Source organism: Amblyomma maculatum, chromosome 1 (assembly GCF_055883805.1).
Source record: "Amblyomma maculatum isolate TAMU_Amacu chromosome 1, ASM5588380v1, whole genome shotgun sequence".
In the NCBI taxonomy this organism is placed as follows: Eukaryota; Metazoa; Arthropoda; class Arachnida; order Ixodida; family Ixodidae; genus Amblyomma; species Amblyomma maculatum.
The window spans coordinates 238,455,357-238,479,888 of record NC_139344.1 but is presented as its reverse complement, the minus strand read 5'-3'; the positions used below and the strand labels follow the sequence as shown (position 1 = coordinate 238,479,888).

The 24,532-nt window shown below is 46.0% G+C and overlaps 1 protein-coding gene across 1 annotated transcript in view; it reads right to left on the bottom strand.

Moving 5' to 3' along the window:
- The window catches only part of LOC146205999 (vesicle-fusing ATPase 1-like), a 67,324-nt gene extending 59,159 nt beyond the window's left edge, over positions 1–8,165 (bottom strand). Inside the window, exons 1-3 of the mRNA XM_084590637.1 lie at positions 8,044–8,165; positions 7,597–7,796; positions 2,516–2,607 (exon numbers count right to left, since the gene is read on the bottom strand). Coding sequence (XP_084446763.1) covers positions 2,516–2,607; positions 7,597–7,614 — 110 coding nt within the window. The 5' untranslated portion in view covers positions 7,615–7,796; positions 8,044–8,165. The remainder of the gene's footprint in view (positions 1–2,515; positions 2,608–7,596; positions 7,797–8,043) is intronic.
- Between the last annotated feature and the right edge of the window lie 16,367 nt (positions 8,166–24,532).

The following is a 24,532-nucleotide window of genomic DNA, read 5'->3' as shown; positions in this document are numbered from 1 at the left end:
TAAAAGCATCTAACATCACACTTCAGATGCCCTTCTTTGAGAACTCTTGCACATGAATGGTGCAAAGAGATTGTGACCTTTTCCTTGCAATGCATTTTAGTGCCATAAGTAGCTGAAGAAAATTTACCAACAATATGACTAAGGATATTGCCTAATGACAACATAAGTGAAATCACCAATTAAGAATGTAAGGGACAGTTAATTAGTGAAAATATTCCATTAATAGCAACTTACCAACAATAAGGCCCTACTAATATATACAGCCTTCCAGAGTCTTAATAATACTATGTGAGCATCAGCTTCCCCGTGCAGCGCAGCCAAGGGGAAGCAGAATGAAAATTGGAACAAGCATGCACATCAGTCATGGTGCTGGAGAGAGCACTGGAGCGCTGGCTGTTCTGCTTCATGCAAAGTAACCCCTCTGGGAAGTATGTTTTATGGCAGAGTTCTGAGAGTGTTTTTATTTGTGTTCCGTCTGCTGCTTGTTTATAGCTCTGAATTGGCAAAAACATGTAACACATCAAAACATGTAAACATGTAACACATCATCTGCTGAAGATATTTACTACAAATTTTAGTTCAACATTAAAAAAAGTCCAGCTGAGCTGCTTCACTTGTTCACACTAACATCTTTTCATCTCAATCATACACACACTGGGTAGTAAGCTATCAATTCATGGAAAGCATATATGACCCGACAACTGAAAAAAAAAAAAACAAGGCAAATTTGAAGCAAAAAAATGCGCAGTGGCATAATATTACCCATATCTTTAACAGTATTACTTGAGCAAAGTTCGCTGACTCAGTAAGGAGGTTATCACAGCATGAAGCTGTAGAACTGGAGTGAGCAAGTGCACACGCTCAGTACTTCATCTGATTAGTAGACAGTGGGGTAGAAGCTAAGAGTATAGTGGCTTCCAGACCTACATGGTTAGCTTACAAATGCCTGAAGCCAACACATTCGTGGAAGCTATTACCTCATGCCTCCAGTTTTTAACATCAATTTCAATTCTTTATTGCGCAATTTTAACGCCACACAAGAGTTGGCCAGCTGACCGGCTAGTGTCAAATAATGGAGAACAGCAGCTAAATAGCCTAGTGTAGGAGGCAGCATACACAGCACATAACAGTGAAGTCTAGTTGAGCAGACAAGGATAGGAAAATGAGGACTTATTATGACATACATATTAAGGAACCCAAGTTTCTATTTGATTATCTTATGCTGTGAATCAATGGTAAATTAGTTGTGTAATCAATTTATGACTGAAACATAACTGCCACCTTCAATATTCGATCACATTCCATATGAAACTCATGGTGACGTTCAGGGACTGCCACTACTGACAAGGATGATGCTGGTGAACATCCTAAAGGTTATGTTGCATACAACGTAAATACCCCCGAAAGTAGGAGGTGGGTTAGTTGCTACAACTCAGTTAGCAGAGCACTGTAGGCAACATATGGAAGTCGTCTTTCAGCCAGGAGTTGCTTATACTACTAAACTAATTTGTCACTGACCACCCACACCATAAATTAAGAAACTGAAACATTCCCCCTATGCTCTTTTTGGTTTCGTTGACTGTTGGCTTCCTTGGTATGCAAGTGAAGCCTACTTGGTATGTTTCATTGACTAACCTCTTAAAGGTCTATCTGCTTCATGTGACACAAAGTCCTGTTAACTACATGTAGCTAATGAGGATTGGCTAAAACCTAACTACAATTTGCCAAAAAATGCAGGTTCTATTCTATTTCACACATAAGCTGGTTAACCTCTGGCAAGCCTAGCCAGCTCCTGTGCAGGACCCTGCATAAAGTGAACTAGTTTTTCTGTTGGGAAGAGGCCGACTGAGCAGTCGGGCTACAGAGTTCACCAGACCTCATGCTGGGAGTTGTGCATTAGCCCAGTTGCTAGCTGTCATGCCTCACACTCCATGCATCACAGGCGTGTACACTCACCAACGTGAGCACAGCATTTTGAGATGGGTGCCACCACGCAGCCAACTTAAAAAATCATTATTATAAATTTAGACAGCCACACAGCAGCCATGCACAGCATTTATTGAACAGAAAAAACTAGAATGCAATGGTCGCATTGGCATGTGCTTGGCACACGCATAACTGTTGCTACCTCCCCTTTCACATCAATACATGCCAAGAGAGAGACTAAAAAAGCAGCTTGTGCTTGCATGACATTAAAAATACGAGCAGAGTACACAAATTCGGTTTACTCGAGGAATTTTTATTCTGTCCATCTAGTGGAAGGCACTGGATTATTTCTAACCGTTCTTTAACATGCACTGACTGCACTGTAAACCTAACGCCTGCCTCCACTGAAATGTGGCCATGGCGGCTGAAGTTGAACCCACGTCCTCGGGCTCAGCATTCAAACACGCTGACACTACTGAGCCACTACAGCAGGTGAAAGGAAATCTTTAGAATGATACAACCAAAAAATACATGCAGAAAATACTAACTCATGCTAAATTATAAAAAAATGCACTGATTGTCATATTACCGGACTTTGTCTTCCGAGAAGTCCACTGGGTTTACAGCTGCACAGTTTGACAGTGAAAACTCTTCAGTGGGACAACGGTCTACCTTCATTTGCTAGATGAGAAGAAAAAAGAGAAAAGGTTACTGTGCAATAATATTTACAATTATACAACTCAATTCTAACTTTTACGCTTCACAAGAAAAAAAAATGTAAATCATGAGCAATACAACCCAAGTTCATGACAATGCAAATGCTAATGAAAAAACAATTTCCTGGAATTTTCGCCCACCTTGCAGGCCCATGGGGTGTAAGAAATAAGTGGTGGATTTGTGCACACACTGTGGATTTCTCATACATAAAGTATCTTTTATCCTCTGCAACAGCCACCAAGTCTTTAACCCCATGTATTGCCTTAACAGAAACACGAAGTTATGAGCCCAGTAAGTATTAAGATTGAGGCCGTATCAACAGTTTTTGTACACAATGAAAATGTGTACAGTGGAAAACATAAATTCCTCATAATTCACTATGCAGCAGTTCTCCTGATGTCATTCTGAAGGCATTTTAAAGGCCTAGCCATATTTTCATGAAATGCCTTGCACAAAGTTAACACACTGAAGCTTTGTCTTTACTTACTAGCACAGTCAGATGAAAAAATGTTAATTCACTACTGTAAGGTTGCAGAACCATGCACTCAGCTTGCAGCACAAGTCTAATCCATGTTCTTGATATGTATTACAGGACTTTTATATGGACCTCCCAAATATTTTCGTAGCACAAACAGTTAATATGATATCCATGAGGACTATGGCAACCCCTCTGCGTACTGCCATGAAAGAACAATGAGTAGCTTATGCCCTACAAAGTCTATTTGTGAAGTGAAGCTGCTTCTGAATGTCAAACTGATACATGAGGCTGCAGAAAAAAAGTGTGCTCATCAGCTTTTAACACCACCTTCATCAGCTAAATACACAGGAGAAAGGAGGCTAGCTGCTTACATAGAAATGCCATTTTTGTCCCAATTCTAATCAATTCCTGACGTGAACTGGCAGTACATGCAGCATTTATTCTATAATATTCAAAGAAGCGATTTCATTTATTCTGCATCCAAAACTAAGTGTTAGCCAAGACCAGGTGAATTTTTCTAAAATCTGCTCAAGAATTAAAGAAGTAGGGACACCAATCTTTTTCTTTTACTGACGCAAAAGACACAACTAAGCATGAATCATCATGTGAAATTTCCCTAAGCCTGCTGTATAATATACTGTTATTAAATCTTCCATGTTTCATATTTGGTTTCAGCAGCCTGATGGCAACTATGAACTATGACAGCACAGACAAGTTGAGACAATAATGAGGCCATGTGATGCATAGAAAAATTATGATATAATAGCTGCTTTATAATTAGTTGTCATTCATATTGCTGGGGCAGGCTAGCATAAAAGTTGGAGTGAATTAAAAGCATAAATGCATCATGTTTTTGGTGCATTTCATGAGATCTCGATGCTGTGTTAACACATTATGTAACACAACTGTGACATCATAGCCACTGTTTGGCAGCTTTAACTGAAACAACATAAAGAAACTGCAAATTACATAGCAGATGCCTATGCAAATTTCAGGTGGTGATCTATGCACACAAAAGTTTCACAGACTATTAAAAAAAAACGAACAAAAAGCTGGCATGCTTACTACTTTAAGAGAGTCACACCCTTATTTATGCACACTTTCACACACAAAAAAAATTGAATATAGACGGCCTTGTTGCAGAACACTATTAATAACAGGACTACCAAAACAGGAGCACCAAAAGCAAACACAAAAGTGTAAGGCACAGAACTTCTTCCAGTTTACTGAGCTTCCAGCCAATAATACACAAAAATAACACCACAACCAGCACCAGAAACAAAACAGAAAACACTTTATAGCCCCCCCCCCCCCCCCCCCTAAAAAAAAAATGACACAGCCCGTAAAACCAGCAAATGAGGTGCTCATACCCACTCTCCAGTTTCAATGACCCCTCATGTCTTGATCAGTGTTTCGAATTGTATAGCACTCTCTCTAGATGTCGAGAGCGGTGGAAAAAGAGGGGACAGAAGCCATATGCCGAGAACGCTCGGGTTCCGTGGTTGCCTCAGAGGTAGAAAAATAAAACATTTGGTTCGGGTCCTGTCTCCCAATGGCGCTCTAAGAGTAATCACTTCATCGACACCAAACATTGGACAAACTAGGCACTGATCTAATGGCAAGCTTAGAGAGCACTGTCACAATATGCCGGGCTTTAGGCACCTTGAGACTCATGCTTGAATATGTCGGTGTATTTCTTTGACCTGTGAACTGATTGCCTGAAACCACAGGCGTGCGCAGGGCTCTGTATTAGGAGGAAGTTTCACCGCAATGCCCCCCCCATCCTCAAGGCACCTACAGCCAATACACAGCGCGAAGATGAGGAATGGCTATAAAACATTTAGTACTGATGTAATGGAACAGCAACGCATACAAAATATTTTGCACTCAAGAAACAAAACAAGCTTCGTCACGGATGCAGAATTGAAGATTACTTGACGATGCGGTTCTCACAACGGTTTCTTAGTTGAATCCCCGGCTAGAGGAAAAGGTAGCTTGGATCACAACAGCATGACTCGTCGGCCGCCAGTATAGTTAAAAAATGTGCATGACCATAACCCTGCATATTTTTAAGGTACAGATCTGACGGAGTGAAGGTATGGGGACGAACTTGGCACCCCCTCTGTGCACACCTATGCCTGCAACCCCAATCAAGGTGCAGAGATTATTAAATCAAGATACGTAGCTGAGCGCTCTGTCAATTTATTTGACCATAAGGAACTGCATTTCTCGGCATGAAAAGCACTTAACCATAACTTTTTGATGACATGTGTCCTTAACTAGTCCTAAACTTTCAAGGTACAGTGTTGCCAGCGTGCAACTTCAGAAAAATTTTTAGGCGTCTGGTTTGAGGAAACCATGTCGTGGAACACGCATGTTAGTAAGCTGGCGGTAGAATTAAGTAAAACAGTTGGCTCTCTCTATAAGCTGAGAGAATTACTTTCAGTGAGGCTCAAAAAAGCAATATATTTTGCTAATTTCAGCTCTCGTCTTTCATATTGCATTTTAGTTTGGGGAGTTACAACCATCCATAACTATAATAAACTTGAGCGACTACAAAAAAGGTGCTACGAATTCTTGAAAACTTTTGTGGAAACCCTAGCCAGCTATCTACTGATCCTTTGTTTACTAAACATAATATGCTTAAAGCAACTAAATTATATGATTACAAACTGTCTCGCTATATGCATAAACATAACCTTTCCAATGATACGCACCGTCCCTTGCATGCCTACAGCTTACGTAGGGAACTAAAACCAGTGCCACATACACAAACAAATTATGGCCGGGCCACTCTTGACTACCGCATACCATCACTTTATAATAAACTTAAAGCCTACATTGACTTTACAGCCACGCTTAACACATTTAGACATGAATTAACAAATTTTATGATGAGGCAATGAATATTACTGCGATGCTCATAGTCATTTCTGATACCTGATGTGTGTATAATTCTTTAGCTTTTGATCTCATGTACATATCCATTTTTGATTGTGCTGTAAAATCCACTGCGAGATGCTGCCTGTAGGCCCCCAGGGCCACTCAAGCTGTCTGTGACAGCTTTTTCCCTGGGGGACCCCCAACTTGTAGGTTGGAAATAAAGTGGATTTGGATTTCCTTCCTTTTTCTATCAGCATGCATTGCCTTCAGAATGTTTGCACTATTGTGAGTAAGTGCTGGGATAATGCTGAACCACCTGATGATGGCACCATCTGATTAAACACTTCTGGTGTTGAGGTTGGTCCAATGCGCCAAAAAAGGAGTGCCGTAGTGGAGCTAACCCATGTAAAAATGTCATTATGCTGGATACAATTTGATGAAATGAAAGGTGTTATACATAAATATTATCATTCCCATAAGTTTTAATAAGCAACTTTTATGCAAAACAAGCAATAGCCAATAAAAATGCAGTACAGACTGAATATCTCAACAGGGCACATTGCAAACTCCTACTATTTAAAATTTTGAAGCTGATACTACAAATACATCACGAAAGAAGCCCTAAAAAGGCACCAGTGCTTGATGAGCTGGCATCAATGTAAAGTCAGCAAAAGCTTTACACACTAGGTTGCCTCAACACAATTCAGGCGTCTCGAAGCTCTTATAAACCGAGTCTCCACATTAACATGGCTAAGTTCATTGAATGACAGCTGATAACTGGTCCACAGGTGCCAGTTAATTTCAATATGTGGTATTTAAGCAAACGATGAGTTATAGTATGGTATAATTCGAGCACTGCAGTCCTTAACTGGAAAGCATAAATAGAAAGTCTGCTATTACATTCCTGAAATAACGATGAAAGCGTCAACGAGATCTTGTAACTGCATACTGTCAGTAGTGAATTCCGCGGAGCACGATGCAAAAGCTGCTGCGCTCGCTTTTTCGTCCTGGGCCTTGCAAAACGCGGATAAATTTTCATCGCATTGGCTTATTTATTACAACATATATCACACGTACACATGAATAACCAAGCAAAAGATGTCAAAGTGAATGTAAACAAAACCAATTTCGCTTGATTACCGCGTGCCGCTTTCCAAGGGGTCAACTGCTGCCGACAGTATCGATCTGCCAGTTTCCACACGTACCTGAAGACAAGTCTAATTGCAAGTTCCTGAAAGCTACTGCCAAACAGAGGCATAAACTGTGAACTTCGGAACGTTCACAATTATCAAGTTACTTTACTCGTGAAGCAACGTCATGCGCTGACAAGCAGTGGGCTAGGGTCTTGCAACCCCTCCCCCCGTTCCAATCAATCGCTTGAGCGTTACGTTTTCAATCCAGTGCGCAAAGCAAAACACAGGGTACAAGGAATATTTTCACTGTCGTGCGTCAACTACCTTTCGAGCAAATTATGTCCCGGCTACATGTGCGCCCAGCGCACTGAAACAGGTTTCCGAGACAGCTGGCAATGAATTTTCATTAAATACTAACTAGACAGTGACGTGGATGTTGCGGCCGCAAGCCAATCTTACTTTTGTCGCTGACATCATTGGGCTGAAGTGAAGTGGCGGGGATGCAGCTGCCCACACGAAAGTTAGGCTGGTTTAGTAGATGTAAAGATCCGCTGGCTTGAGTCGGTGGTGGCCGAGCAGAGCCCGTACAGCACACGCAGAACGGCGAGTGGCTATGGCTCACGCAGCGCTTAGACGCTTCAGATTTCCTTCAGGGACGCCTGTCAAAAATGCCGTCGCTATGAACACTGGTATGGTAATTAGCAGCGTGCGCAAGTAACATGCAACGTAGACTTGCAACGGCACACATTTGCTGAATGCTGTTCTTTGCAGGTAGGCACAAGCCAATATTGCACCAAATTTCTTCAGCACTTTGCGCTCACCTCATGTACAGATTAAAGCTATATTTTACGCCATAACAACTTTAACCAACAATCGAAATTTCAGAATAAAAGCAAAAATCCTCACCCGTCCACCAATACACATACCGCAGCAGCCGCAGCCACTAATCCCTACTCTGCTCCTACTCCCACCACGTTGCGTGAACCGCCCGCAGATGGAGCCACCATAGGACCATAGCGCCGCATTCGCACCACAGCCACGGCCGGTCGGCTGGTCTCAAGAGAGAGCGCTTCGCGCGCTCTCCCTCGAGTCCGGGGGAAGTAGGAGGAGGAGCGTCTAAGCGTTTCTCGATAGTTTCGACTGAACCAGTTGTGTTACGACGGCCGGTGAGGTGTGTAATGGCTTGTTCGAGTGCGTGAGAGGTGGGAGTCCCTCCTAGCGTACTCACCGCTTGAGGTGGAGTCGGTGGCGGTCTTGGCGGAGCCGGGCCCTGAAGCTGCCCCGGTGGAGCAGGTTGCTGCTGCTGCTGGACGACTGCAGGCGTACCTGGCCGCGTTCTGGACGGCGTCCGAGATGATAGCCTTGAGGCATTGGGCCCGAGGGGTGGGAAGGAGTCCGAGCTGTCCCTGAAACTGCGTTGATTGCTGCCGGAACATTGGCGGTCCCAGCGGCTGGCGTGTTGTAATCAGCTGGTGCTGCCCACAAACGTAGGGCTCTTGCCGCGAGCGATACACAAACGGAAAACGTACACGCACAGATAGCGCGCCTCGAAACACAGGGCGTCTGCTTTCAAAGCCGTATCCAATCGCTGGAGAAACATATTGAGAACTCCTTTCGCACCCTCAGCTCTCAATTTGCTCTACAACTAGAAATTGGTAATGCAATCGACTCCCTCTGCAAACATGAAGACGAGACCCCGCTCCCGGTTCAGACGCCAAATCGCCCAACGACCTCCACTCCGAACTTCTCCCAACCTAATCATGGCGACTCGCTCGGGTAACACTACCATCTGGCAATGGAACTGCAGGGGGTTCGCGCGCAAGAGCGCGGTCCTTCAGCATTTCCTTACCGCGAGCGACCCCCCAGAAATATTTGCCCTTCAAGAAGCAGGGAAACACGCGAAATTGGGTGGATATCGGACATACACATCGGGAAGAGCAAACTCCCAGGTGGCTATTCTAGTTAGGCGAAACCTTACGGTTATTTTAAATGAGCTAGACTCCACTTTTCCAGACCATGTCCTTCTCGAAATTATCCCCCGACCCTATCGTGCGACCAGGCAATGCCTTTTCGTGCTCAACGTCTATAGCCCACCCCGATCACGCAAGGCCGTCTTCGGGCCACTTTTCCTCCGAGTACAGCAGCTAGCGCGAGGGCAACCTTTAATTATTCTCGGTGATTTCAACGCTCCGCATCAAGCATGGGGTTACCACTATGACACGCTTAGAGGCCGATTGCTTTGGGACGATTGGCACACACTCCATCTCACAACGCACTTGGAGAAGAACGGGCGTCTCGCGGGACACAACCCCGGATCTCGCCTTTACGGGACCGGGGATTGCAGCTACCTGGTGCAATACTCGGGAAACATTCGGAAGCGACCACTACGTTCTGGAGATTGTTATTCAGGAGCCTACTCGACAACGTACGCGACCAGCTAAAGTGGTCAACTGGGACTGCTTTCGCGCCAAGCAAAAAGAGCAAGGCTCTTCCCAACCTATCACAGACATCGCCGCTTGGTCAGCCGACATCCTCAAACAAGTTGCAGATGTCACTTATGAAGTAGCTGTGGAAGCCTCCGTACCAAACTGCGACAGATATATGCCCAACTGTGGGACCGCAAGCGCAAGCTGGAGGCCCTGATGCAAACTCGCAAGTGGGATCGGAATCTTCGACGACGGCTCGCCCGAGTCCATACAAACATCGAGAACTATGCCATAGAGCTTACACGCCAAAACTGGCACAATATATGGGACCAGGTGGATAAGGCTCCTAACACCAGAAGCACCTGGAAACTACTCCGTCACCTCCTGGACCCTGAAGGGAGCAAGTTCCAAGCTCGCCAGCAACTCCAGCGTATCTTCCACCAATTTCCCGACACCTCAGACGCCCTCAAACAAGAGCTAGTAGACACCTACATCCGCCCAGGACCGGTGAAAGCTCTCCCTCCTTATCAGGGGAAGGGAAACGTCCGTTTAGATGCTCCCATCACTTTACCGGAGGTACGAGCCGAGCTCAATCGTCTCAAGACAAACTCAGCTGCAGGGCCGAACCGGATATCTAACCGTATGCTTCGGAACCTCGACGACGCCTCGATTCATGCGCTCACAGACTTTCTGCAAACATGCTGGGAGCGGGGAGCCATCCCGCAAGAGTGGAAATGCGCCAACCTCGTGCTCATCCCCAAGCCGGGCAAACCACCTACTCTCTCGAACCTCCGCCCCATTTCTCTCACGTCCTGCGTGGGAAAACTATTGTAGCATGTAATTCAGACCCGTCTTCTTCGTTACCTAGAAGAACATCACTTACTTCCAGACACAATGTTTGGTTTTCGACCACACCTTGCGGCCCCAGACATCATGCTCTTGCTCAAGCATCAGGTGCCGACACACAGCACTTTGGGCACCAAAGTCATAGTTGGTCTAGATGTCGCGAAGGCCTTTGACAATGTCCGGCACGAAGCCATTCTGCAGAACCTCCAGACCCTAGGGGTGGGACAACGAACGTATGCATATATACGCAACTTTCTCACGAACCGCACAGTGCAACTTGACACCAGCTCAGGAGATCCTTCTATCATCTCTCCTGGAAGCCGGGGTACACCCCAAGGCTCAGTGCTTTCCCCACTCCTGTTCAATATTGCACTACCCAATCTTTTGGCAGATATCCCCCACTTGCACCACAGCCTATACGCCGACGACCTCACTCTGTGGATTACACACGGCAGTGACGGCCAGATCGAGGAGACTCTGCAGACAGCCATCGATCTGGCCACAGCCGGCCTATCCTGCTCGGCTACCAAGTCTGAATACATTATTGTCCCAACCCGAGTAGACTCCCCAGATCACCTCCGGCATCCTTCAATCTGCAAGTACAGGGCACCCCCATACCCCGTACCGACCGAATCCGTATCCTGGGCCTTCATCTACAAGATAATGGAGGAAACGCCACTACTCTTCAGCGAATAGATCAATCTGTAATCCAGATCAGCCGTGCTCAAGAGAGTCGCCAACAATCATAAGGGCATGCGCGAATCCAACCTTTTGCGTCTCGTACAAGCCTTCGTTTGTACGCGCACTGCCTACGTTGCCCCTTACCTTCGCCTCACGCGAACGGATCGGGAGCGAGTGGATGCATCACTACGCAAGGCATACAAGACAGCATTGGGTCTACTCATGTCCACTTCCACCACCAAACTGATGACCCTCAGTATCTCCAACACAGTCGACGAGCTGATTGAAGCGACTCTAACTTCCCAATATGAGCGCCTCTCACTGACACATGCGGGCCGTGCAGTACTGAGCCAGGTAGGAATCACCCCTCGAGGGCGACTTCTACGTATATGGACCTCACGCCTGAGCAGAGACTCAGTCTTCGTATACCTCCGCTTCCCAAACGTATGCATCCAGAGTATCATACAGAGCGCAGAGCCGACCGAGCCCGGCAACTCCACAAACGTTTTACCGGTCGCCCCGACGTTACATACACAGATGCCTCCCACCACCCCCTTCGCCCCGCTATGGTTGCGGTTGCATTGGCACTGCACCGAAACTGGCACAACGCCTGCAGCGTCCTCAACGCCGCAACTGTTACCACCGCGGAAGAGGTTGCCATCGCGTTAGCTCTGACCGACCCCTCCACCAAAGTAGTCGTTAGCGGTTCCCGACAGGCAATTCATAACTTCGATGCAGGTCGTATATCCCGACAGGCGCACACTATCCTCTGATCTCTCCCCTTACCGTCTACACCTCGTCTTCTCATATGGGCCCCAGCCCATGAGGCGCTCAGCGGGAACGCACAGGCGCATGCTCTAGCCCGAGAACTCAGCTACCGGGCGGAGCACCCTCCTCCGCCTGTCGCTTCCTCTGACACTCCCCAAGGCACTCATTTACGCCTTGTTACATACACGGACATCCTCCAGCATTATCGGCTCGAACGGTGTCTATAACCCCCTGCACACCGGGAACAATCCCGGCGCGAGGCCGTGCATTGGAGCAAAATACAAACGGACATTTCCAAACCCATGGCTATATAGCAAAATGTTCCCAAATCTTATTGCACCTAGTTGCAAACGCTGCTCACAACCGGCCACAGTCATTCACATGGTGTGGACATGTACACGACACAACGCAGACAATACAGCTACAGTGGATGCGTGGGAGTCCCTCCTGCGTACCACCGAGCTCGCCCAACAGCGCCAGCTCATTTTGCGCGCATTGGAGGCCGCAGAGTCCCAAGGGATCCCTACTGACCTTCTCTAAGCAGTGCAACCAGTCTTTCGGCTGGTTCCCCTTCTTTGGGAGTAAATAAAGAGCTTATCATCATCCTCGAGTCCGGCCATGCCACAGCACGGTCACTACATCCCCGCTCACTCTCTAAAATAACCCTTTTCTCTGATTTATTATTTCTCTCTCTCCGAATATTGGCCAAGTCTCACGCACCATGGAGGAAGGAAAAACTAGGAGGGAGCGCGCGGCAATACTCTTGAAGCCTAGTCATAAAAAATAAAAGGCAGCGAGTCGGCCTCACGTAATTAGATCACGTGATAGCGTGCGGTGATATATATCTACTACCGCTGCGCATTGCGCATGCGCGAATCGGCGCCGAGCGGGGTTTGTCGTGCCCACAGATCAGTGGTCGTGCCATAGAGAAAGGGATAGGGTAAAGAACGGACACTTCCATAGGGCCCAGCGGCCCAATTGACTGTAGCGCACCAAGCGACTAATGCTGGACGCACATCTGCTTTCGTTCAAGGCGCGCAGTTTGAATGCTGAAACTCGCGTGCGCCACGGCGCGCAGTTTGAACGCTAGCAAGCGCTTGCCGTACTGCCGCGCCCTGTTGGCACATTTCTATTCTGTACGGTGTGGTATTATTTTTCTATTTATTATAAGCGATGAAATATAAAATTAGGTGACAATTACTGCTGACTGGCCATCAACGCAGCTGCGTTAAAGCCTTTGTCAAACAGCGGTATTGTAGGAAAGATGCCAGGAGCTCTGTGAAATGAACATTTATTTTGCTCCATACAATAACAAACAGATACAATTCTGACCGTTTGCTGCACGAAAGCAACCAGGAAGAGAGAAAACGTAGGATACACCAGCCCACGTGTACATTATAAAAAAGAAAAAAAATTACACAAGAAACAATACATAGGTAGACAAATGTAGCATTACATGCAGATATATACATAGTATAGAAAATGATACACAAGAAAATAGATATACACAATGCTCAAAATATATTCGCGGCTCCCTCACAATACTATGTATTTTATTTTAAACACAGATTTCAAAGAAATATACTTCAAGTAGTCTTGGGTATTATGCCACAGACACATTGCTTTTAGCTGAAATGCGCACCCTTCCCCATACAATCATGTGTTTTTGGATATGACCTTGGCAGCAAATTCCAGGAGATGGTTACGTCTTTCATCCTAAGCATCACCTTTTTCAGAAAACTTGAAGGGTTCCTAATCACAAATATTCTGTAAGTCGGAAATAAGCTGGAAAACATTGACTCATGTCACAAAGTGCCTTGTATTCATTTTACAATGACAGTTTAACTAGCACTCGTTCAAATACATTGCCAGAATGCTCAACAGTGTAAATATAAGAATGGTTCATCTATTATGCGCGTCTTTATAGCCTGGGTCTCTCTGGGACGGTAAATAGAAACCAATTAAGCTTAGCTTGCAATATTCTCAAATGGTCAATTCGTTGAAATGTGAAAATATGTACTGATATTAACATTTCAGGAAACAATTGGGACATTTATTTCATGCCTATTAACACAATTTTATGTTAAATAACAATTATATCGTAGAAATACCTGATGTGCACATTAAATCACGTAAAATGGCTAGCCGAAAGTGAAAGCTCAAACCTATCGACTCCTGGAATGCGGGATATTGGTCCGGACCTCTTGCACGTATGCAGCAATTGTCTCATCAGGGCACACAACAGAGACTGCCGAATCCTGGCACCAGCTGGAAAATTTACAGTAGAAATATATGTCATCATGATACACTTTTTACTGACACTGAGTAAACATTAAATACAAGGAATCTGTAAAGGAATAAAGTTACGAATATTGGCCAATTATTTATCGAACCTCGCATGCATACCCACGTAAAATACACAAATCAAGCTACACGGCGAAGATTCCTACCAGTAATTTCCAAGCATTGCTCCATTTCCCGATGTTAGTCTTTGGTTTTAAAAGCTGCATTGACAGCCGACTACGCGTTTCATTCCATAAAAATATTTGATACCTGGCGGCAACAACACAGGGGATACCACAATGCGCGTTAGGTGCACTGAAAATAAATGCGCGGGTGGAATGCACGTTTTCAGAAACGGAGAGGACAGAATTATCGGCGGGCCACTTCTTTAGTATCAAGCTGTTTAGAAGCACCTCGGCGTTTCCTTTCCTATTACCTTTTTTTAAAGCGCATTCCACGCGGGTTTTTCGGTGCAGATGACGATCCTCGACACAAAAGTTGCCGGTTCTCCAGACTTTGCGCGGTACTTTTTTTTTCTACCGTCTTAACAATAACGGTCCCGTATATATACATACAACGCAGAAACGCTCGTCTTTAACACATTAGCCTACTCTCGATGTTCAGATTCCACCCGGCCAACACATCACCTAAAAGAGATTGCGCACTGGTGAAGGCCATAAAAAACACCCCAACACGTTGTCACGAAATCGGCGCACATTTTTACTAAGCCGGCGCAGCGCGAGGCCCGCGCGTCGCCGCATGGTACCTTCCACAAGATTCGAGAAAAACCTCCTCCCCCGCGCGAGAGAGCGCGTAGCTTGTACGCGTCGCCATCTTTCTCACCACCCGGCAATGAAGGTGATTCATCAGTCCCGAAAACGCCAGACGTCTCTAAAACATTCTACGGGACCTAGCCAATGACGACGCGCAGCTCGGCGGGAGGGAGAGCGCTCTAACCAGCAAGCTAAGTGTGTGTGCGCGCTAGCTTTGGCGCGTGTTAACAGACAGACGCGGCGCGCCCTATTTAAAGAGACCGCGCCGCTTGTGTAGTCAGTCAGTCAGTCAGTGGTTGCGGCGTGTTTGCAAGTGCGACAACTGGACTCCCGGGGATCACCCGCTGCTGGCAAGCCTACGGACCTGCGAGAGAGCGGCGCTCGTCTTGCATGGCGGCCACATCGTGACTCGAGGCGTCGGACTGCAACAGTGCCCGGTGAATAATTTGGTGTTTGTTTATGTGACTCTCTCGTGTTTGATCTGTTGTAAAGCCTCTGTGTTATTGAATACCTCTGTAGTTGCATGCTTAGCGTTTGTATTCTGTGAACCTCTCGTCTGTGCATTTCAAGTGTTCTTGTGTATTCCTTTGTATCGTCTCTTGCTGTGCATAAATTGTGTTTTGTTTGTTACTTCTGACTCCAATCCTTACTCTGATTTGAACCGGCGACAGGTGGGCACCAAACGGCCACCCCCTTCTGTCACTACAAGGTAGTTGAATTCCGGCTGAGCTTGCCACGCAGGTCGAGGGCATCTCCTTCGCGACCGGAACAACTACCCCCACTCACTCTAAGGGTGTCTGGGAGTGTGCGCACTGTTAAGGGCGCATCGTTAATAATACCCTCTAATTATTAACGGGTGACACACGTAAAACTCAACGAGAAACCACGCAAAAGTAACCACTGGGCAAACCAAGCAAAGAACTTCAGGCGTGGGTTCGCTCTTATCTAACTGTGCAGTACCGGGCGAGCCCTTGTTGCGCCATTAACGAGCCTTTTCACAACCGCGCCACGAGTGCTCAGCTAAACTGCTTGAAATGCAGAATTTGCCAATAGAAAAAATATATTACCTTGCCTTTGCTGGAAGCTGCCGGGGTATCACGAACTGGCCGACCGGCGCCTGTTCACGAGCTGTGCAATTCAAGGAACCGGCCGGCGCGGTCAGCATAAACTGCTCGAAATGCAACGTTTTAAACCAAAATAACGTTCCTCACCTTGCCGTCCTGACAAACTGCAGTAGTTCCGCTTCGAAGGCCGAGGAAGCCGCAGTCAGACCTCACGAACACGCAGCCCGCGTAGACGGCCCTACCCTCCCGCAGTCTGCTTCGGTCTGTGCCGCCTTGTCGGCACTTGCCGGCACCATTGCCGGCACTGCAGCACCCGCGCGTGCGGCGCGACAAATGCTGGTAGCGCCATCCATTCCGTCGTGCGTGAAGCTGTTACTAGCGTTATCATTCATGCGTCATTTCCTGGGGCCAGACTTCGCCGAGTGTCCACTCTTTACCCAATCCCTTTCTCTATGGTCGTGCCACGGCCGGTCTAGAGGGAGAGCGGCCTTTTCAATCGCCGAGGGAACAATGGGAACGTTTCTCCTTGAGTTATGCTCTCCGCCGCCGCAAGGAGCGCGACCTGCTCACTGTTCGCTCCGCGTCTGCTTCAGCGGCGGCGGGTGACTTTTGCCTGGTTTCGCGCTGTCGCTCGCGAGTTTCGTGGTGAGTGCAGCCCCGAAATGAAAGAACACAGAAGGTAGATGCTGCAGTGGCATGTCGTCAACGTACTACACACGGGAACGGACATAAAAAACACTGTCGTTCAGCAAACGTTCGACAAGCATGACATACATTGCGGCATAGTAGCTATTTTTGTCCATTTTAATCCGAAATTTTCCCAAGCCTGTACAAGAATGGGAACAAAAAAAAACTGAAAGAGCAGTAATCATATCGAAGCTTCTTCAAGGCTAACATGACAGCAACTCGTCTGCAACAGCAAAACCGTCTTTCAGCGCTAGATGCGAAACCATCCATGTAGCACCGAAGATGTAAATAATTCATAAAAATGTAATGTATTGCAAAATGCTTGCATGATATAAAGTATTAGTATAACAGTCAAAGTAAACGCTGTAGGGTTGAGTTTTAAATGTTATTACAATTCATATATTAGCTAATGTGTGGTATTGTAAACATTATTTTAAATTTGCAAATAAACGTTGTTTTAATGAAATTTCTACATAATATCAAGCTTATTATGAAAATAATCAAAATGGTTTGATATTCATTACTCCACTTGTGCTGGAAGTGGTAAAAAGAGGCCAATAAATGATGAAGGTGATACTCAATGCAGGGCTTACAAATGAGTTCACCTGCTATATCGAAAGTATGCAAGAAACTTCTAAAGCGTTAAAAAAAGGACACTCTCACTGAAGACTCATTTCAAGCCCTATACAGCGACCCATTGAGGCTCTCTTCGGAAAGTAAGGTTAATGTGCGGAAGGGAACAACATATATGCTAGATGCGAGGGCCGTAGCAGCTAGCGGTACTTAACTACATTGTCAAGACGGACGTTTCCTCTGAGAGCAAAATCAAGGCACCTTGCGTCGATTCCCCAAAAAATCATTTCTGCTATGCCACAATCAGTAACCGAGGAACTGAAGGAAGTGATGGCATCTCCTACCATCCCATTTCCCAGTCACATATTCCGGTTTACCTTACGTCGATGGATATACTAAGTTAATCAACTTCGGGTGTGACGCTTGCGCTACTCTTGAAAATAGCGAAAGAAGCAGCCCCAGGTGGTACTACACCCTTCTACGAGGACAATATCCTCGAGAATATTAACGAGAGGCCAACTCCTTATGTGCACAAGCCGTGCAGGAAGATTTTGAGACTGAATTTTCTTTCTAGACGCAGGTCGCATTTTGATGAATATGTAGTGCAATGTGTAACTTTGAAGGATAATTTTTTTTATTGTTTGCCGCTCTTTTCAATTCTGCTTAACTGTTTTTGCCCATTTCCTTGATTAAAAGTAGTCGCGAGGATACATATACATCTTCGGTCTTTCAACCAACTGATATGTTTTGAACGAAGCTCGAACAGCCCACTCCACTAGACAAGTGAAATTTAACGTGAGTAAATTTTCGTTCTTTACTCTGAATCTGAGACGCGCCATGAATTTTCGCCGGTGCCTCTTTTGACCTAAACGAAAACGGCAGCGGTTGACAGAATCTCCACCCAACAGTTCACCATGCACTCACGTCAGGTAGCGCTACACCTGCTTACAACATTCAAAGGCACATTGCATAGCCTGGTAAATTTATTTTTGTACAAAACTTAGGAGCAAGAAATGTTGAATTGTACCCGAAGCTTCATTCGACCATGCACGGCCGCACTGACGAAGGCGCGCGAGCGGATTGTTGACTGTATTTTGTTCCTCGTACACGATAAATGTTCGATGGTGATTACGGCCTTTGTATGAACCATAAGGGGCGATATGTCAGGACCTGCTGGTTGCAACTGACGCGGGCGGAGCTAAGAGCGAGCGCGCGTTTCCTTTGCGCATGAACGGCTGTAGCGGCAGCAGTGGGGCGATGGAAACAGACCCCATTGCAGAGGCGTAAGAGAAGAGAAGCGCGATCTCCCTGGAGACCGGCCGTGGTCGTGCGCGCAGCATCGGGGAATCGACGCGATAACCCATGCTCGTCTCAGCAGACAGCCGCGTGCCCGCGCCGAGGCAGACGCGCGGTTTAAAACGTACCGACATCAAAACATAGGTACAGACTAGGAGAGCGAAAAAACGGTTGAGGGAACGGCTTTCTCGGCGCTTGGCTTGCAAATTGGTTGGTTGGTTGGTTGGTTGGTTGCACAACTTTTATTTCCATCGGAAATGGGCGTGCTCATCTCCGCCCCCGGGGAAGACGGGGAGTCGTGCGCCCGCGGATTAAAGGCTAGGAGGTAATCCTTAAAGCCCCTTTTAGTAGCCTTTGGCTTGTTGCGGCCTCTTCCGCCAGATGGATGGTTGCAAAAATTGGCCGCGTGACGTCACGCTCCCTCCTAGTTTTTCCTCCCTTCATGCCACGCACGGCCGGTCTCGATGGAGAGCTTTGAAACGGGGTTGTAGCAGTAGCTATCATGCTCATTTTTCTCCCTATATCTTAATTATTGATTTAGATTGGTTAACTAAACCGTCATTCTATTTATTAAATTTTTGTTTCTAAACTACTAACATTATGTCACTTCTCTGCTTTTAAGCCACCAATCTTCCAGTCGTTTTTTGCTAGTTTCCACCACCGGTTTATTTACCCGGCCTCTGGTATCTCTAAACCCCACAGCTTCAGGAACAGTGACTGCGCCTGCATCAACTTCCGGATGGATACCATTACATTCGAGTATAATATGGTCAATTGTTTCACTGGAGATACCACATACAGCACATGTGCCACCTTAATTGTTAAATTTCTTTTTGTAGCTGCGTGTTCTAAGGCACCCTGATCTAGCTTCAAAAAGTAGAGCACTGTCTCTTGAGTTATCAAAGAAAGCTTCCTTCCTGATCTGCATTTTCCATTCTCGGTATAATTCCACACTCTGTTTCTTATCCATCGAATTTTTTCACCTGTTGCTTAATGCTCTTTATTTCTCCGTCCTTGTGACTAGCATACTTACTAGTTAGTTTCCTAGTTCTTTTCCTTCATTGTGAGTCAACGCTTTTTAAGTACAGGTATTTAAATACTTTAGCTGCCCATCTGTTACTGTCCAATTTCCTCAGGCGTTCCTCATATAATATTTTACTCTGAGCTTCCCGTACTTCGAAAGATGCCCAACCCATAGCTACCTGTACCGCCTCATTTGTGGTTTTGCCGTGGGCACCTAGTGCTAATCGTCCAACGGCTCTCTGATTTATTTCTAATGTCGACTGTACCTCTGATTTTAGGCACAAAACCGCATTTCCGAAAGTAAAAAGTAAGTCCGGGCACCATATTTCCTTTCCAAATACCCCTCAAAACCCCATACCTGTTATATCCTCACAATGCCCTATGCTTCATTATCCCGGCATTCCTTCGCCCTTTGGCCTTAGGTGATTGCTCATGCTTTCCAATGTATGCCAATCCTTCGTTTACCCATACCCCCAGATATTTATATTCTGCTACTCTGGGTATTTCATGGCCTTGTATTGTAAGACCCTGATCAGTTGAGCCGTTGAAAATCATCAGACCCGACTTAACTGCGCTAAAACTGAAGCCTAGAGCGTCCCCTTCGTCTCCGCAAAACTTAACTAGAGTGTGCAATTCTTCCAGGCTCTCAGCTAGCAGCACAATATCGTCTGCATACATCAAACCGGGGAGGCGCTGCTCTACCGCCTTTCCACCTAATCTATATGACAGGTTAAAACCTAGGTTACTGTCTTTAATACCGTTTCTTGGGCTAGTTGGTTCATATTTCTATTGTGAAAAACTGCGCCGAAATAAACACACCACAAGACAGAGGACGGGACAAAGGCGCTACTCACAACTGAATTTATTGAAACCCACGAGTGATCTTATATAGGCGAAGTTTCCAAAGGGAAAGAAGGATGGGGAGAAAGATAGGGGAAATCATCAAACGACCATCGAGAACGCAAGGAAAAAAAAAAAAAACTCGGTTAATGTCTTGTATCCTCCGTTCCAGGTTTATCATATAAAGCATGAACAGCAGCGGTGATAGAGGACAGCCTTGTCTTAATCCTTTGCATACTTTGACATCTTCCGTACTTCTTATCCCTTCTCATGTAATTTCTACTTTGTTATCCCGGTATATTTCCTTTTATCTCATAACCGATACCTTCTTCTTTTAATATGTTCCACAGGAGTTTCCTGTTTACGTTGTCGTACGCCCCGTCTATGTCCAGGAAGGCCAAATGCAAAGGTCTATTTTCCACTTTAGATATTTCGATGCATTGGGTAAGCACGAACAGGCTATCATCTAAACGCCTACCATTTCTAAAGCCGTTCTGAAGTTCTCCGAGTATCTTGTTACTTTCCACCCATGCTTGCACCTTTAATTTCACCGCCTGCATGGACAACCTGTACATAACAGATATGTTATGGTAATCGGCCTGTAGGAGTTTTTGTGTATCGATCCTTTCTCCTTTCCTTGTATAAATCAAATTCATTTTACTTTGCCACCAGCTGTCCGGAATTTGTTTATTCGTTATGACTGTTTCTAGAGCTTTTAACAACGTTTCCTTACTTTTTGGACCAAGTTCATTAATCAGCTTGATCGGAATTCCATTTGTTCCTGTAGATGTGTTTTTAGGAATATTTTTTCTGCTTTTTTTCCAGTTTAGATTGGCCAGTTCTAAGCTGCTTTGTATTCTGCTACCTTGTGTTGCTTCCTGATTTGCGGAGATTACCCTATCGTCGCTCTTAAATGACTCGGCTATAATTGATGTAATGTAGTTCACTGCGTTGTCTCCCTTTAAACAATTTCCCTCGTTATCTTGAATCCGATCCTGCTTTCTTTGATTCTTCTTTCCTAGCCAGCTTATATGGTTCCAGAACTTTCTTGTTCCGCCTCTATAGGCATCGTGTATGTCAGCCATCCAGCGATCGGTGGACTGCCTTATTTTACTTTGGACGAGGGCCTGTACCTCAAGTTCCTTTTGTCGATATGATTCCCATTTTTTGTCGATTTCCTCCTGAGATACCTGTGCTTTCTTTGCCACTCGGTGTTCCTTTGAAGCAGCCCGTCGTTGTTCAATAGCTTCCCTGATTTCCTTATTCCACTAGCTCCGTGGCTTCCTCTTTCCATTCCAGCGGTTTGCTACTTTAACCTCCCTAATTTTCCTCCTTATGAGTAGTTCTATACCTGCTCATAATCCCAGTCTTCCATGGGGCTTTTCTCTATTGCTCCCTCTATGTCTGCTGCTATCCGCGCTATTTGATCGTCGTTTAATTTTGCGTTTGCTTTTTGTCTAAGTTCCATTTCTCTTTTCATCAAGGGCCCCATCTGCAGACTAATACGTTTATGATCACTTCCCAGACTACACTCCCCTTCTTCGTCTATTTCCATTTTTGTGACCTTTCTATAAATTTCCTGCGACATTAGACAGTAGTCAATGGTCGTCTGCCTGTTGCGGAATTCCCACGTCATTTGGCCTTCACATTTTGTTTCTCTATTTACTATAACTAGATCGTGTCGCTCACAGAAATCTAGCATTAGCTTCCCGTTACAATCCGTGTATCCATCCAGATCGTCGATGTGGCCGTTAATGTCCCCCAGCAGAATAGTATTGGCCCCGTCTCCAAACTAGCTTATATCGTCACTGAGACATTCAACAAGATCCTTGTTTTCTTGCCTGCATTGGTGTCCTGTTCCTAAATAAACTACCCCTAGCCATGGCCTTATGCCGACAATTGTTCCTGATACCCAGATATGTTCTTTACAAGATGATTTAATTCTTTGCCAATTTGTTCCCTGGTGTATTAACATACCTACCCCTCCACCTTTTTTTTTTCGTTCTCGTTCTGTTGCACCCTTCCCAGACGTAGCCTTCTATCAACGGCGGATCTTCCAGATCCCTGAGATGAGTCTCGCAAAGAGCGTACACACCTATTTTGTCATCCTTCAACTGCTATTCTATCTCTAGTCATTTCGCTCTTTTTCTACCTCCTTGCATGTTTATGTAGCTGATCCTAGTGTTAAATTTCTTTTTTGTACTTTTCTTTCTCGACCTCCTCCATGCCATTTTTTGGGGCTCAGCCTCCGTTATTACACTTTCTTCTGCTTCACTTCTAACTACCTCTGAGCACGGAGTCCTCGCGGACCCCCTAAAAAAGCTACAGCCCTGCCTGCCAGGCGCCAGCCGATCTCTGCTCCCACCCTTGTGTTAAAATGAATGCCATCTCGCTGAAAAGCCCTACCAAAACCTGCTTTATGCACCTCCCTGTTTACCTCAACCACTTCGAAACACTTCTCCAGGCTTAACTTTCTTATGTCCTGATTAACTGTGACCACGTCCTTTTCCAGCTTTCCGTTCGATCCTAGCACCTCCGGTACTGTGCATACAACTATCTGCGCTTGCTGTGTTATCGCCCTGATATCGTCAAATCCCTTAGCTTAACTTTCCACCACTCCTGCAGCGTCACCAATTAGGGCATCGTTTAGCCCCGCGGAATTTTTCAACAGCCTATTTTTACTCTCTTTCAGCACTGCCCTCATTGTGCTCCCTGGGAAGGCTCCAACTAACACTCGCTTATCACCCTTTACACGTTCCAAGATATCTCGCTTGCACCTGCTCATGTTAGAATCTCCGGCGATAAGCACCTGGGCCTTCTCCCTCCCTCTCCCAACTATTGGCTCTTGCTTTCGGTTATCTGTGTCCTTCGCTCTGAGATTTTCATTCTTCCTTACTTCTTCCTTTTTTTTCCGGCTTCTTAGTAGCTGCTTCTAAATAACTCTGTTCCAGCAATCCATGCGGCACCTAGCGACAAAGCCATGCAACGCGCCAAAGAGGTCCAGTAGCCGACGCCCCCTGCTCACGCTATGGAAACCCGTTAGCAAAATGATCGTAACACCGCGAAAAAGAAAAAAAAAACGGCAAACCGATTCTGCAGCCGTTCTGAAGCGCATGTCAGCACAGTGGCGAATCATTTCATGTATTTCCTTCGTGCTCCAGCGCTCGGAGCCAGAGATTCGATGCATTTCCAATCTACGCAAAACGCATTGAAAGTGCCGTCGACAATTTATATATAGTCTCGTCAGTTTTTGTTGTGCGATATTTTTTTTTTTTTGGTATCAACTGCCTTCCACTAACTTTCCTAAGGCACGGAACACCTACGGATAAGTACGAGTGAACAACAATCGTAGCTCGATTTCTCGCGTCGCGTACAAATTCGATCGGCACACGTATAAACAACTAGTTTGGGACAGCTTGATCATAGCGCTTTTTCAGTTCGTTCTACTAAGAATGTCATCATCAAATGCGCCTAAGGGAGCAGTCTACGACGATTGGCTGAATTCTTCGCCGCGTCAAGCGTGTCGATATCTGCAGGCCATATATAATTTTGCAGACGCTCGTCCAGAAGATTCTTGAAAATTACAGGTTATGCAGAAGACTGGTGCCACCACCGGATAAAAGTCTAAACAATAGGGAGTCAGTCGCATGGCGGCGCCTGCAATCTGGGAACTTTGCAAACCCGGTCTGGGCATATTATGTCCAGATGGACGATAGGAAAAACGATAGATGCAAGCACTGTGGGAAGAGAGAGACCCTCGACCATATAATCTGGGAATGGGCTAGCTCCCCAGGGACTAAAGCAAATATAAATTGTAGAGAAGCTTGGGAAGCCCTCCTGCGGAGCGAGGTCCCTGCTCCACAGCAACAAGCCATCCGCCTGGTGGAAGAAGCCGCGAAGAACCAAGACCTGTTTGCCTGCTTCTGATCGCGGTGGTCCCTGCTCACGTCCCCTACGTGCTGGGGCGGGGGCGGGGATTGGGGGGCCTCCTTATCTGGTGGAAGAATAAAGTTGTTATCACATATTTGCTCGCTGGCATGGCACTCATTTGGTCTAATGCTTGCATGCGTGCCCCGTGCTGAAAACCAGGGGGCAGCACTCGCGGCGAACAGGCAGCGCCACGAGTGAGCGCCGG